The following is a 14,905-nucleotide window of genomic DNA, read 5'->3' as shown; positions in this document are numbered from 1 at the left end:
TCTTCGTGTCCGTCGTGTCGTCGTCTTACCCACAAGGCCTAGCGACGGGTCATCCGGGGATTTGGTCTTCAGCTTGGACAAGTCCATGTGGTGAAGATGGCTACTTTGTTGTTGGGCGGGAAGAAACTCACCGATTTTCGAGTGGTAGACCTGCGTCAAGAGCTCGAAAAGAGAGGTTTAGAAAAGAGTGGGGTTAAGGCAGTGTTGATAGAGCGTTTGGAAAAGGTAAAGTCGTGAAATGGCCCGAAAAATAACAGCCACATATCGCCTTGCCTTCTAAAGTGCGAAAATTTATGGAGGCACCGTCTTGCTGGCGATCAGAGTGTTGATTTTTTTATATTTCTCAATTATTGCAGGCCTTACAAGAAGAACGAGATGGTGAAGAGGAAACTGCAGAGTATATTCCAATTGATAGTGTAGATTTGACGGGCGAGGAGGAAGAAAGCGGTCCAGAAGATCAACCTTCGAGTCCAATCGTTTCCCCGAAGAGAACCGGTCAGGCCAAGAAGACATCCATTACGCCTGTTTTGAGTAAGAACAACCTTTTGCCAATACTTCTCTTTATCTGTAGTTGATTTAAACGCCTACAGATTTAATGTGTCTTCCATTTTGTGTATTTGAATCCATTTAATTTGTGTTTATAGAAAGGAAAGCTGCAGTTTCTGCTGAGGAAACCGACGATCAGGTAAGATGAAAGCGATGTTTTATTAGCTAAGTAAGATTCTTGTCATAATTTCACTTTCTTTGTTCATCACGACAGTGGATTTGTATCAGCATGGCTTCAATTTTATAATAGCAAACTTTAGGTACCTTATTTGACGAGTAATATATTATGTACAGCAATTTTTTGTGGCCATAAGAAATTTGCTTGTGATAAACAACCTGAATCACAAAACTAGAGGAAATAGGAAATATGAACAGGCCACCAGTGGTGTACCTATCAATGTAACAGGAGGAGATGGGTAGAGGGAAGATGCAGGGAATACAGTTAACTCCCTTTATTGCGGGTGCCCTCAGGATCGCAAGTTAGTGTCCTCAATAGCAAGAGTCTGTAATAGCAGGAATTTATTTCAGTCAAATGTCTGTAATTTATTTTTGCCGGGGATTTAGCTGCTGTCTGTATTATTGGGGTGTCCGTAATAGCGAGGTGTGTCCGCAAGGCGAGAGTTGACTGTACAGCTTTTGTGAGTCGAGAGTTTCAAATTTTTCACCCTTGAGACAAAATTTGTAAGTCTGTTCAAGTAGCTACTGGTCGTGCACTGGTAGTCGAATGCTTTAGGATGGGGATGAAAATATGCTGATGTGTCACATCTCTCTATAAATGGTGCCTGTTTTTGTAGGATGAAGAGGAAAAGGAAGGTGAAAAACAAGATGAGGGAAAAGAGGATGATGATCTAACAGGAGAGGAAGACATTGAGCAAGAGCTTTTGGATGATGAGGAAGAAACAGACAGCAATAAGGTCGAAGATATGATTGAATCTTCTGAGCCTCTGAAATCTGAACTTGTTGACAATGGAGATAATGATGAGAAGCAAGATGCGGAAAAAGACATTGAGGATGATGATGTCGACCTGTTACAAGATGATGGTGATATTAAATTGGAAGATCTGGAGGAGCAAAATGATTTGAGTGATAACAAAGAGGTTTGCTACATTCGAGAACAGCCCTTACTTGTAACGTAACCTAGTTTATAGCCTAGCTTGCCATGACCTCCCAGTCGCACAGTAGTTAGTCTTAGAGCATCCGAGCAATATGTGGAAAGGTCATGGGTTTGATTCTCACTGGAAACTTACATCTTTTCTGTTTCATTTATTGAGCTTAAACTGTACCATCTTTCTTTCATTATCAAGCTCGTTTTCATTTTTTTGTAGTATTCAGACACACATGTAAGTATTTGACCAGGATAACATCTGTGTTTGTTTTATGGATGCTTTAGTCTCGAGGAAATTGAAGCAAAATAATTAAGCTGTTAAAGTTTTATCACAGGCGTGACCTCAGGTTTCTCAATTTTCAGTTTTCTTGTGTAAAATGTGTACATGCAACTATCACGTACAGGTTGCTATGATACCCTTGCTGATTGTCTAAACACTTTGCCCTTCAAGGGTGTGTAAGAAGTAGTTATGTAAAGGACTAATAAAAATCGACACTTGCAAGGCTATTTAATTTTGATTTTACTTCAGGTTACATCAGCCATTTCTCTGTTAATAGTTATTTTTTTGTCCATTTTCAAAATGATTTTTAGGTTGAGGAGCTACTTATGATCAAAGATGAGGAAAAAGAAGGTACACTTATTTATTATCTGTTGTCAATAAACGAGCTAGGGTTTGCTATTTTAGACCATTCAGTCAGCTAGAAACAAAGATTGGAATAGTAAAAGGAGTGATAAGTGTTTTAACTTTCTTACGGGTGTATCCACAGAAGGAAGACTGAATTGTCTAAAGTAACATTACTTAGCTTGTGATAATTGGTGATAATGGGAGGTTACAGGAAAGTGTCCAAAGTGACCTTTTGATGTTTTTGCAGCTTCTCTGTGATTGAAGATTACATGATCTACTGGGTTTTGCAATCCACTTATCACCTTGTTATTGGTTTATTCAAAGCTGACAAAAAATTAACGACTCAAATGCATTACCATGGAGACATACTGAACTACTAAGAATGCATTCTTTGTTTCCACCATTCAAAATATAAACCAATCTAATATGATTGTGCATGTCATTTTATACTGTGTTTGATCAGTAGCTGCTTGAATGAGACCAAAAGAAATAAATAATAAAAATATAAAAATAATGATAAAATAAAAATAAAGTTGGTATATTTCAGCTCTCATGGATAAGTAGGGAAGGGTTACTGTATTTATAAGTCTGTGTAAGGATGTTAAAACAGCTCCCAGGGCACTGTGCTTTTAGGATTAAGTTCATTAAGGGTATAAAGTTTATTCAATCTCTTTACATCAGACAACAAAACAGTTGAAACTCACGAATCAGCTGAAACCGAGGAGCCAATGGAGACATCAGCAGCAGAAATAAGCGTTGAAGATTCAAGTGACAAGGCTAAAGATGATAAAGATGACAGCACATCCATGGACACTTCAGAGCTGGATGCTTCTAAAGAGAACAGCTTGTCTGTTTCACTATTTGTACACACTGACGACATACAAGATGATTTGGATGATGATTTAAAGGAAGCTGCTGCTGCTGCCGCTGCTGAAGCTGCAGCTAAGAATCAAGAAAAGGAAGAAGAAAAATCTGTTCAAGGTGATGGCCAAAAGACGTTAATGTTTAGAATTTTTAAAACTTTATGTCAGGTAACTAAGCGTTTAATGGTAAAGTGGAGTGGTAAAGTGAAGTCATTCTTATACTCAAGCCTTTCCAGTCTTTCACTTGCTTGCTACCCATCAGAGTGCAATGAAATATCAAGGCTTATCATGACAGCATTAAGATGCCTCACAGTCATTCACGATACTACTCCATGTGCCACAGTAACGACGTGCTTCCTGAAAACAAAGGGGAGACAGTGTCAGCAAGCCTCTCCAGGTTCATCTGGCTGTACATGGCATTTTGACACAGAGGGTTAAGGCTGCGGCTTCTTTGCGATTTCATCTTGAGTGGATCAAAATGGCAGGGAAACAAGGAAGTTGCTTCAGCTTGAGAAGGCCCACATCCAGCTGGTTGACGTTTGAACCAATTACCTTGAAAAATGGTGGTGTTCCAAAGAAGTGACATACATTTTCATTTCACTTGACGCTAAGATTGAAAACTGTAATTTTGCTCAGCATTGGACTGATCATGCATCTAGTTGAGACACTGTATTCGCTGTTGAAGTGAAAAGCTCTATCAGCTCTTGTAATGTCTTGTTGTTACTGAAAAGCTCTGGTCATTTGTGTGTGTCTGTTTTATTTTATTTTGTTTCACCTTAAGTGCATACTGATCCTTTACTGAATTTTATTTCACAGGCAAAACTCCCTCAAAAGATAGTGAAACTAAAAAAGACAGTTCCAAGCCAGCAGAGAAGGCAAAGGGAGAAGAAAAACCAAAAGATGGAAACACAGCAAAAGGACAGAGGTAAGGTGTTTTCAGCCTCTTACAACTCATGACAACCACACACAGTGCTTGACTTAAACTTTTTCGCTAATTAGTCCTTGGGCTAGTGTGGTGTAAAATTTACTAGCCAAAAGGCATCACCTGAAAGCCAAGCCCTGAATCATGTTTGAATAATAATGTTGTTTATTTTCAAAAATGTGATGAAACCAACTTTCTAAGCTTCCTCTTTTGTAAATAGAATGTTTATCTTTCTCCTTTACTTATCTTTCCAAAACCTCTTCTTATGGGACAAGCCCTGTGGCTAGTTAACCTCAAATTTTAGTGGCCCAAAGCCAATATTTACTAGTCAAGGGCTAGTGGACCACCACTAAGGTTAAGCACTGAATACAAAACCTTTCAGCGTTGTTGCTGTTAAGGCAAATTGTTTGGTTGCCATCACTTTTAGATTATGGTTAAAGTTCAAAACGGTAGCCTTTCAAGAGCAGATAAATTTTCTTATCAACCTAATTTTCTGTGTAAAGAGTGGAAAATATGTTATTCCGGTTCAGTGTACATTGGGTAATGTACCACACAACTTCCCCCCATTTCTAAAGTACACAGCAAGGTTACTATAGACTGATTGATAACTACTCCTTGATTTCTGTTTTGTTTAGTTCTTCTGACAAAGAAACAAAGGGCAAAGCAAGTGAAGCTAAAGGAAAAGCAGCGGATAGCAAGACAACCAAGGCAGCAGTCAAGACGACTAAAACACCGGGCAAGAGCACATCAACTGCAAAAGACAAGAAGGAAACAGGCAAGAGCCTGTGGGTTAGCAATCTGTCATCTGTGACAAGAGCTGCAGATCTCAAAACACGATTTAGTCAATATGGAAAGGTAAGAAGGTTTTGTTAGGAAGTGGCTACTGGCAGTGTGCTGATGTCTCTATGAACTTGAATACCCATCTATGTTGTCTTGATTTTTTTTATTTATTTTTTTTTCGTAATTTTTTGTAAGAAACAGTTTGGTTATAAAACGCCTTGCTACAGACAATCAAGATGCAAAGCCTGACATGTTTGTTTCTTTGAATTTGCCTTGGTTAAGATGAAGTGATGTCAAAAACTTTTGTAGCATTTTTATTGTTTTACTAAAATCAGATTTTAAAAAAGACTGGATTTTCTCTGACACCTGAACAATTTTGGAACTGTATCTCCTTCGATCTGAGTTCTAGGGAAGTTTCTTTGGTGACTGGCACTATCCTTGCATATGTAATGACAATTATTTAAATCCTTGTACAGTTGACTAATCTAGAGGCAAAACGCTACAAAAAAGTGTGCCAGGAAAAACCCCTGCAGTTTCTGAACTATGAAAAAGTTGTGTGCATACAGAACCGCTCAAAAGTAAGTTACCAGTCTCGTCTCGTTTCTTGCGAGACGAGAGTCGGGTCTCTCGATACGAGACTCTCGTCTCGAGAGACGCGACTCTCGTCTCTCAATACGAGAATCTCGTCTCGCGAGAATCACTGAAGCGGAAATTTTGGAATATTACGAGTTTCTCGTGAGAAGAAAACAACCAAGTTTCTCGCGCACTTGTCTTGTTATGCGTTTATCCATGCCATTTTTAAAACGCGTGCCAACGTGTTCGCATTGTAAGAGTTATGTGATTCGAAAAAATTGTCTTCATTCAGTTCAAAGGTTTCAATTCGTGCGCAATGTAAGGGATGATTTATTTTACAAAAATCGTGTCTGCACTCACTTCAAAGGTTTCGTTTAGTGACAAGTTTGCAAAGCGATGTGCTTAAGAGCAAGCTCATGTCTTCAGTCACTTCAAAGGTTTCGTATTACATGTAATAGCGACGAGTTTGTAAAGCGATGCGCTAAGTGAACACGCCGGCAAATCAATTTGCAATTAAAACTTTCCCGCTCACACACAATTCCTACATTAAAAAACCAGCCTTTTTAAAGTCAAGTTTTGTGCCTGTATCTATAAAACAGTTTTTGAAAACCCTGAAACTTACAATGTTTTTCAAGTTCATCGCGGTTCAAATTTGCATATGTGACATGTATCGTGCTTTGCTTATTACCGCTATGGAATCAAACTTCTTTCAATCTTTGTGGTTGCAAGCAAATGCGATTTTTACCAAGAAAAAACAAAGTTGTGAATAAAGAAAATCGAAAACGGTAACGTTGTTGAAGAGCTTGCGTAAACTGTATATTTCTGGTTCAGAATTTATTTCAGTTCATTGTGCACCGAATTTGCATATCGGCAACGCGAAGATGTCAAAGGTTACCGCACTGCGCTTACATCTCAACCTTCAAAACCGGAGATTTTGATCGGAAAGTTTCATTTGCAAAGCAGTGTAATTTCGCCTTCAAACGCATTGAACTTGTATGTATAAAATACCAACGAAAGAATTTGCACTTGAAAACCAAATCAACGCGAACTTGCAAGTGAAACATAAGACATCCTCAATGTGTTCAAGAAAGTAATGCAATGGTTTCATAACAAAAAAAAAACTATAAATGATCCAACTTATCATGCTTATCACATTTTCGTTTTATTTACATTTACACGAGGACGCTTTATAAGGTTCTGCAGATTTATCAGCCATTAACTCCAATAACCCAATGTGCCACGAATATATGTGCGAACAGAGATTGATCAACAAGTTCGCTAGTCTTCTTCGCAGCCGTCGTTCGCTTACACTGACACCCAACTTGATATTCTCGCGAAACTCTCGTGAAAAAGTCAAGCCTCGGTAAATGTACTTACAGTTTTTTCACCTTCTCGCGAGACCAGTATCTCGTCTCTCGAGACGAGAATCTTGTCTCGCGAGACGCGACTCTCGTCTCGCGAGACGAGAATCGCGTCTCGCGAGAGGGTGGTAACTTACTTTTGAGTGGTACTGTAATACTGATTGTTATTTTTTTTATCAGGTTGTTGGAGCTAAAATAGTCACAAACTCCAAGGCTCCTGGTGCTCAGTGCTTTGGATTGGTTACCATGTCAACCAGTGAAGAGGCCGCCAAGTGTATCTCGCATCTTCATCGTACAGAGTTACATGGAAAAACAATAACAGTTGACAGGGTAATTTTACCTCATAGTAGTATTAAAAACACGAATAAATTTCAGACAATTAGAAAAATTTATAATGATGAGAAAGACTCATTAAGATTGTGAAAATGATAACCCCAAGATAAATCTAAATATGAAGCGAAATGGTGTACCCTTTCGTCCAAAGAGTCAGCCCTACCTACATTCAAGTAATGTTGCTCTGACAGTTTGTTTAGTGATAATAATCCTGTAGACAGACCATTCAAATGTGCATTTTTGAGTAGTAGCGTATCATGATTCTTATTCTTGAGTTTGTGGTTTTCACCACTCAGGTGAAGACAGTAGAGTATAAAATTTTTTGCACTGCTGTTCATCCTAGTTAACAAACCTTTGAGTTTGTGGATGAAATCCTACGTTATGGCCATTTACTTAAAGTGCGCCTAACCCCAAAATGTTTTTTTCTCTTAAATAAATCTTTGCACCTGTTCGAAACATATCGCGCTATTTAGCGCCTTTTTTTAACCAAATTTTGACTTTTTATATGCTGTAAAAGTTACGAAATCTAGCCATCATCTGTCCCATGACCGAGCTAGTAAGGGGCATGGGTCTATTCCTTACTTGACGTCACAAACTGATTTGCATTATATTAAGTCTTTGTGAAAATGCATGCAAAGCAGTTTGTGATGTCAAGTAAGGAATAGACCCATGCCCCTTACTAGCTCGGTCATGGGACAAATGATGGCTAGACTTTGTAACTTTTACAGCATATAAAAAGTCAAGACTTGGTCGAAATAAGGCGCAAAAAGGCTCAATGCGTTTCAAACAGGTGCAAAGATTTATTTAAGCGAAAAAAAATTTGGGGGTCAGGTGCACTTTAAGAAAAGCTGTTGAGCCTAATTCTTTGCGTGTTTTCACTTTTTATCTGTTTTGTACATTTAACATGTTTTATTAGCATTGGTTGGGAGCCATTTATTTACTGGTAATATCACTGGTATATTTGTTTTGAAAGGCTAAAGGTGATCGCATACCTACAACTCAGTCTGGCAGCAGCACTGGAAAGAAGCCGCCAGTCAAGAAACAACCCGATAAAAAACAACCTGACAAAAAGCCAGTAGAGAAGAAACAGGCCGAGAAAAAGGATAAACCAGGTAAAATGAGTGGGTATGGATTATCATTAGTAACCAGCAACCTTGTGAAATGTCCAGAAAATGCAGTGAAGATGTCTGGCTTGCCAGAAATTAAGAATGAATACAAGATGATAGACAGAATGGGCTTTTTTAGCATAGGGTCATGTGCTTTGCCCATGAAACCAGCTTCTTCAGGTCATAATAGGGTTATATATGAGAGGGAAATTAAGCCTCCAAATACAATGATGAAAATGTTCTGTTTATTAGAATGCTAGGCTTAGCTAAATCATGACCTAGATTGTCCTTTTATGATGGACTTCCATGACTTACATGTAGCTAAAGCCTGCCGCACACGTGAGGAAAGAGCTGAGCAAAATGCCTCGCGAGGCAGATAGCTCAGCCGTTTCCTCTCGTGTGCGGTGAAGTTTTGTGAGAATTTCGTTATTTGCTTTAGCCGTGCCTTATTTCTCTCATATCAACAGCTCTGCTGACAGGGCTGAGTAGTATGGTAAAGTTTTTAGCTGTTAGGTGGCCATGTTTTAACTACGCCTCATCACAATAATAAAATCCCATTAGAAATATCCGTCTTTGTAAATTAAAGTAAAGGACATCCTGTAAACATCTTGCATTGGCAATCAGATGTAATAAAACTACATTGAAATTCCTCTACGAAGTAGTAACTGTGGGTTTTACGTTGCTTTCACGCAGGTGACTCAGCAGATAAATCCAAACCGAAAACTGATGACAAAAAGCAGCCAGATAAGAGTAAAAAACCTGCAGAAAAAACAACTGGTAAATCCACCACAGCCGCTAAAACACCGGCTAAATCAACCACTAAATCTACCCCAAAACAACAGAAGTCAGGTCAGTTCTTGAACATGTTTCAGTTTAGTTTGTTTTCATGGTGTCACTGTGTCCTTGTGTGTCCTGTTGTGTTTTGATTGTAAGGTAGATTGGTCTGTTGGTTGTTGTAACTTATTATTGTTCTAAGTTGTTCTGTTACTCTCCCGTGGTGGGTGTCTGTGTGAAGTTTTTGAGGATTTCGCGTGTTGCTGCATTGCATTATCTATTCCAAATACAAAGGAATGCAACTATTACTGTTATTGCTTATTGCATTCATTTTCCCAGCTGAAAGGTAATTTATCAGTTCTCATGCTTTCTTCCCACTCTTTGTTTTCTGAGCGTTCTCCTTTGCTTATGCCTTAAACATGACAACACTGGCAGCATTTCTTGGAGCTCACAACTTGTAATGCTGATGACAACATCGGTGGCACCAACTTTTATAATTTATTAGCCCAAGGGTGACTTTGCTATCCCAAAACAAGCAAAGATTTGTACACTTTGTTTCATGTCCGGTTGGCCTGCGAAGGCTCAATCTTGAATCCTGCAAAGCCCACAACTCCTTGGCTTTGGTGCGGCTTATGTACTTCGTCCTGGCTGCTGATAATCATTTGTTTATTAAACCTCTGAGTGGAAGTGCAAGTTGAGAACCAGCTTTTTTGTAGGATTTGACCTCCCTGTACCTCTCTCGTCAGTGGCAATGGTTTTGTGTGCCGACATCCGATTCATTTAGTGAAACCCTCATTAATGTTGCAAACTTCTCCAAAGCGGCCAGCTCTTTGGAGCAGCCTCTACTGGCAGAACATTTACTCAAATGCGATTTATTATTGAAAAACCTCCACACAAATGTTGAATTTAGGAAATAACCAGTGTTCTTCTCTCCTTCACTTTCGTCTTTCTTTCTCTGTCCAGTGAAAAAGATTGCATTTCGGAAAAAGCCCACACGTTGTGGAATCGTGTTTATCTAACTGTTTGTGGCCCAGATTGTGTTTAACTTTGAGTATAAAATGTTCTGTTTTTTACAATTAATGCTAATCACAGGAAGCACTACAAGTGGCAAAAAAGACGACGATTCTAAGCGTGCACCCTCAGCAAACAAAGATAAAGCCGACTCTGCCTCGACTAAGTCATCAGACAAGGAGAAAGAAAAAGAAAAAGACACTGAGAAAGACAAGGACAAAAACAAAGACAAGGATGATAAGAAAGCCACATCCCACGGCAAGAGCAGCGACGAGAAGAGCGGTGAGCGATCATCTCCTAAGATAAAGTCTCTGGATGAGATTCGGCGTGAAAGACAGGAGAAACAGCGCCAGGATCGAGCTAAAGAGATCAGAGAACAGCGAGAACGTGAAAGACAAGACAGGCTCAAGCGCGAGCGAGAGAGACTTGAACGCGAGAAAATTGCTGAACGACAACGTGAACGTGAACGTGAAAGAGAACGCGAGAGGAGGAGACTTCAGATTATACGAGAACGAGAGATCCGTGAGAGGCAGGAACGAGAACGACTCCGTCTGCAGCGAGAGCTGGAACGACAAAGAGAACTGGAACGGCAGCGTGAACGGGAACGCCGAGAACGAGAAGAACGTGAACGCTTGGAACGGGAACGACGTGAACGCCTTGAACGTGAAAGACTTGAGCGTGAACGAGTAGAACGTGATCGCTTACAGCGCATTGAAAGAGAACGCTTAGAACGTTTAGAGCGTGAACGCCTTGAGCGTGAGCGGTTGGACCGTCAGCGTTTAGAACGTGAACGACTAGAACGCGATCGACGGAACTTGAAACGCCCTGGGGCGCCTTTTGAGCGCGGTGATCCTGCACATGCAGAGAAGCCAGTTGGCTTCTGGCAGGAACCTAAACGAGCTGCAGTAGCAGAAGGAAGACCGCGTGACTTCTTCGGTTCTGGACTGAACGATCGTGACAGGCGTGACCGTTCTGATGTGACATCCGAGAGGCGTGACTCAAGAGGAGGCCATCGTGATGAACCAAGGCAAGCTGGTGGTAACCGTGAAAGGGACGTACGCCGGAGTGAGGAATGGAGCCGTGCTGATGAGAGGCGTTTGAAGAAAGATGAACGAGATCGTCGTAGTGATGACGGTCATCGCGGCGGTCGTGACAAACCTGCAGGGCGTGACCACGACCACTCCAGAGGATCGCGTGACCGCGGCAGTCATGAGAGCAAGGCCTGGGGAGCAGCTGGTGGAGCCCTATCAGGAGTTAATGTTGGTGTACTTGGAGCAGGCATGGATCCACAGAAGAGCTTAAACATCCTGTTAGAACGGGCTGGTGTAGGAGGAATCTTGGGCTCGGTTCCAGGCGCCCAGGGCCACAATGTACGTGCTGACCTGGGCAAGGCCATGGCAGGGATAGAGGAGCCTGCTTGGCGTGCACCTGATCCGCGCGACAGCAGACCTCCCATCCCACAAGCTGAACGAGGCGCGGGTTTCACTCATGGTGCCTCAGGACTGACAGACATTAGATCTGTTCATGTTGATGCGCGGTTCGGTTCCATTCCCATGGAAACGGGCCACCGCGCCGTGGGTCTTGGAGGAGGAGTGGAATCTAACAAGCCTCCTGGACGTGACTGGCGTGACACACATGGGGCCACTATATCGTCACGTGACCGAGATGCCTTAGCTGCAAGGGAACGAGAACGTCCTCGTGATCGCGGAGCTGAACCCAAACAGAACGTGCCACGCGCTGGTGCCATGTACGACGCACGTGACACGCGTGCTCCAATTAGCCGTGACTCTATACCGCCGAGAGGAACCTGGGGAAATGGAATGGATGCCCGCCAAGCAGCTAACCCGGCGCTGGGTTTATCCTCTACTGGGCGGCCTCCTGTAGATGACAGGTCACGTGCTGCTGTACCTACACGTGACACTGCCCCAGCCCCGTGGAACCCATCCGGGAGTTCGCTAGCTACACCTGTGGCCAGAGGAACCTACAATGGGAGTACAGTGCCTGGACCTGACAGACGACATCCTGGGGCAGCTGATGTCAGATATGATCCTTATAAGGCACCTCCTCGTGTCAGTATGATGCGCCGATACTAAGAAACTGTACAATGACTTTTGCGCATGAACAGGAATAATTTTAGTTTGAAAACACCTGTATATTGACTTGTGTTAGAAAATTAGAAAGATTTTGCGTTGAACTCCGACTATTGACCTCTGAAGTTGAACATCAAATAGGCTACTTAGTTGTTTTCTGCAATGTTGTGTCGAACTTCTTCTCAGGTTAAAAAATCCCATTTTCATAATCTTTAAATATTGCCAGGATTCTAAAGCAATTCGATAAGTTGAAGAAACATTTTTAAGTTTTGTTTTCCAATTACGTTTTCTGCTTACGCATAGTCAAGGGTGATATATAAAATCGAAAGTACCTGTAGTGATATCAAAACGATATTAATGCCAGTTTTAACCACAATGTTAGAAGTCAGGGGATTTTCATTTTACAATAGTTGTTTGATCACTTGATTGCATGTACAATAAAAGTTGTATGCTAAGACCTGTATAAACTCAACCTATCTTATCTATCATCACATCCCTCATTCGATTCGCTAGAATTTGTCGTATGTCGAGAAGGGCAACCCTTGGCAATTGCCAGTGTAGATGTCTCGGTGATCTTGGTGCAAAGCAAAGCGTTGAGGACCTGTTGATGCGATGCCGCGTCGATAAAACTCCTCTTTGAAGAAAGCTTCTAGCAAGATCAAAGTTTAATTGTGGAGCAAACCTCGAGTCACGTTAACAATAACCAGCGCTATTGTTCAAGTTACTACTACGCCGATAGCTCTTATTGTGGATTCATTAAAGAAAAATGCGGCCCAGACACATGTAAGTTAACGAAAGAAGAAATCAGTTGGCGCTTTTTCCTAGCTGTAAGTTAGCTCGGCGGTTTACTTCTGAACTACTCTCCGTTTCACTCTGGTTTGCGGTGTAGTATTCAAGCGGTGTAGGACTTGAGTGTTGGATCAGCCACTAAATCAAGCGACAGATCATTTGATCGGTCTAAGTTCTTTGACACGAAAAGCAGTTATAAGCATGGCAATTACCACTAAAAGTTATTTAAGAGAAATTTCTGAGAGTTTCGGAGATATGTTTGTTCCTTGTGGTGAAGTAAGCATAAGCAAGTGAAATCAGCGCCCCCAGTTGGAATCACGTTAAAGTCGCGTGTGCTCCGTGGGATCGCAGACTCCTTGCTTGTGCTTGTTTTACCACTTGTAATCAAGCGTTCATTGATTGAATGTGTTGGTTTTGGCAAGTTGATGCAGGTAACTTGTTTTGTTAACTGTTATGTCCCAGTACAGGAAACACGACTCTTGCAAGCTATGAGGTGAGTTGTTTAGTTCCAGCTATTTCACAGTTCACCACAACACTCGGATTATTGTTTTTCTTTTTTTGCTTTTGGGGGTGTGGTTTTGGATGGCAGGGCTAGGAAACCGAACTTTCGTCTTCTCGGTCCTTTTCTTTCGTTTGCCTTTTAATTGTACAATGTTCTACAACTTTTCTACACCTACACACTCGAACATTTCTTTCATCGGCAGAACAAGTAACTTGTCGATCCCCTCAAATACTACGGGACCACGGTTTTCGTCAGCCTGACTTGTCGTAATGAGTTTACGGTAACGTTATGGTTTTCGTATTGTTCGGGTTATTCAAGTAAATTCTGTTATGACAGTTGAGATCGAGGTAAATTTTTTTGTTTAAAAAGGCAGAGGAACGCTGCAAGAACCAAACGAACGTCTTCAAACGAGGCTTTGAGGAGTAGCAAGCCAAAGAGGCTGAGATCGTGGTGCAAAATTCGGCAAATATTCGTTTTTTGCTGCTAATACAGTTTTAGCAGTTTGACAGACAAGTGGGGCAGCTGGATCACTCTGTATGGTTTTGACCTTTTCGTCTTGCTTTCTCCCGCGTAATTCAACGCATATAAGACCTAAATTTTACGTGCGTAAATAAACTTAAGGGACAATGTTTCAGCAGCTTATGCAAACAAAAGAGGTTGAACGCTAATTAACTGTCGATGTTTTATTTGCGCACCTAAAATGCAGTAAAATGAACGTCCTTATGTGCGTTAAAATTTGCGGAGGAGTGGAATCAATCTTCGGATGTCGCTCTTTCGTTGGTGATTCTCGGTGGGGGTAGATTGTGTGGAATTGTAGTCTGCAGAACATCGTTGTAGGGTAGAGGCTGTATTTCTTTATGCCTACAACTGTTGCCGTGATTCAGTCTTCACTTCTCTGACTGTCAGACTTAAATTATGCTGTTTTGGGGGAAAAGTGGTCGGTATTCTCGACCACACACTTGAACGATTGTCACGGTTAGTTCCAATTACCAGATTTCGATATATCTTTTACTGAAAGGCGTTCTGGTACGTATCAACTATAGGAAGACGTCGATGGGATGCAGACGAAAAATTCTCCCAGGGGGCTTAATATATATATAGTGATATTTTTCCCTCCTCTTGGGGTCTGAAATATTTTGATATATTAAGCCGTAAACCCTTTTATTTTGCAGGTATGTATGGACTTATTTAATGACAGCATTCAAGGACAGTTGTTGTTACCATCATTAGTGCAACATAGAAGGAAGCTGATACAGTTTCAAGCCAGAATCATTTTAACAAACTGTTTGTTGCATTAAATAAAATATTGTCTGTGAGCATGATTCAAAGTAATCTTGTAGTTGTCCCAGAATGGCCATGCAGCTTACAGCCCTTTTCTTTTGATTGGGGGGGGGGGGGGGGGGTAGTTTCTAAAGAAACTGGGATACAACGTCGGTGGGGAGTAGGAACGAATATATGGTTTTATCACAACAGAGTTGATAAATTTGGCCACCATAATGAGACTCGAGAGCTGACGTTTTCAGCG

The 14,905-nt window shown here is 41.2% G+C and overlaps 1 protein-coding gene and 1 long non-coding RNA gene across 3 annotated transcripts; both read left to right on the top strand.

Moving 5' to 3' along the window:
- Window positions 1–64: 64 nt before the first annotated feature.
- LOC146478736 (uncharacterized) lies at window positions 65–12,556 on the top strand. 2 transcript variants are annotated; one of them, XM_085112335.1, is made up of 12 exons: window positions 65–225; window positions 357–531; window positions 645–685; window positions 1,341–1,643; window positions 2,243–2,282; window positions 2,958–3,257; window positions 3,956–4,064; window positions 4,697–4,916; window positions 6,956–7,105; window positions 8,082–8,220; window positions 8,908–9,063; window positions 10,081–12,556. In XM_085112335.1, the coding sequence occupies exons 1-12, from the start codon at window positions 97–99 to the stop codon at window positions 12,090–12,092; spliced, it is 3,774 nt and encodes a 1,257-aa protein (XP_084968461.1). In that variant the 5' UTR covers window positions 65–96; the 3' UTR covers window positions 12,093–12,556. The 2 variants fall into 2 exon arrangements, with proteins under 2 accessions (XP_084968461.1, XP_084968462.1); XM_085112336.1 differs by lacking the exon at window positions 2,958–3,257.
- Window positions 12,557–13,231: 675 nt separating this feature from the next.
- LOC146478735 (uncharacterized) lies at window positions 13,232–14,702 on the top strand. The gene is made up of 2 exons (XR_014865160.1): window positions 13,232–13,371; window positions 14,553–14,702. It is a non-coding gene; the product is annotated as an uncharacterized LOC146478735 (long non-coding RNA).
- Window positions 14,703–14,905: the final 203 nt, after the last annotated feature.

Source organism: Pavona decussata, unplaced genomic scaffold, assembly GCF_977016875.1.
Source record: "Pavona decussata unplaced genomic scaffold, jaPavDecu1.1 SCAFFOLD_64, whole genome shotgun sequence".
NCBI classification, from domain to species: domain Eukaryota; kingdom Metazoa; phylum Cnidaria; class Anthozoa; order Scleractinia; family Agariciidae; genus Pavona; species Pavona decussata.
This window is presented reverse-complemented; position numbering and strand designations above follow the sequence as displayed.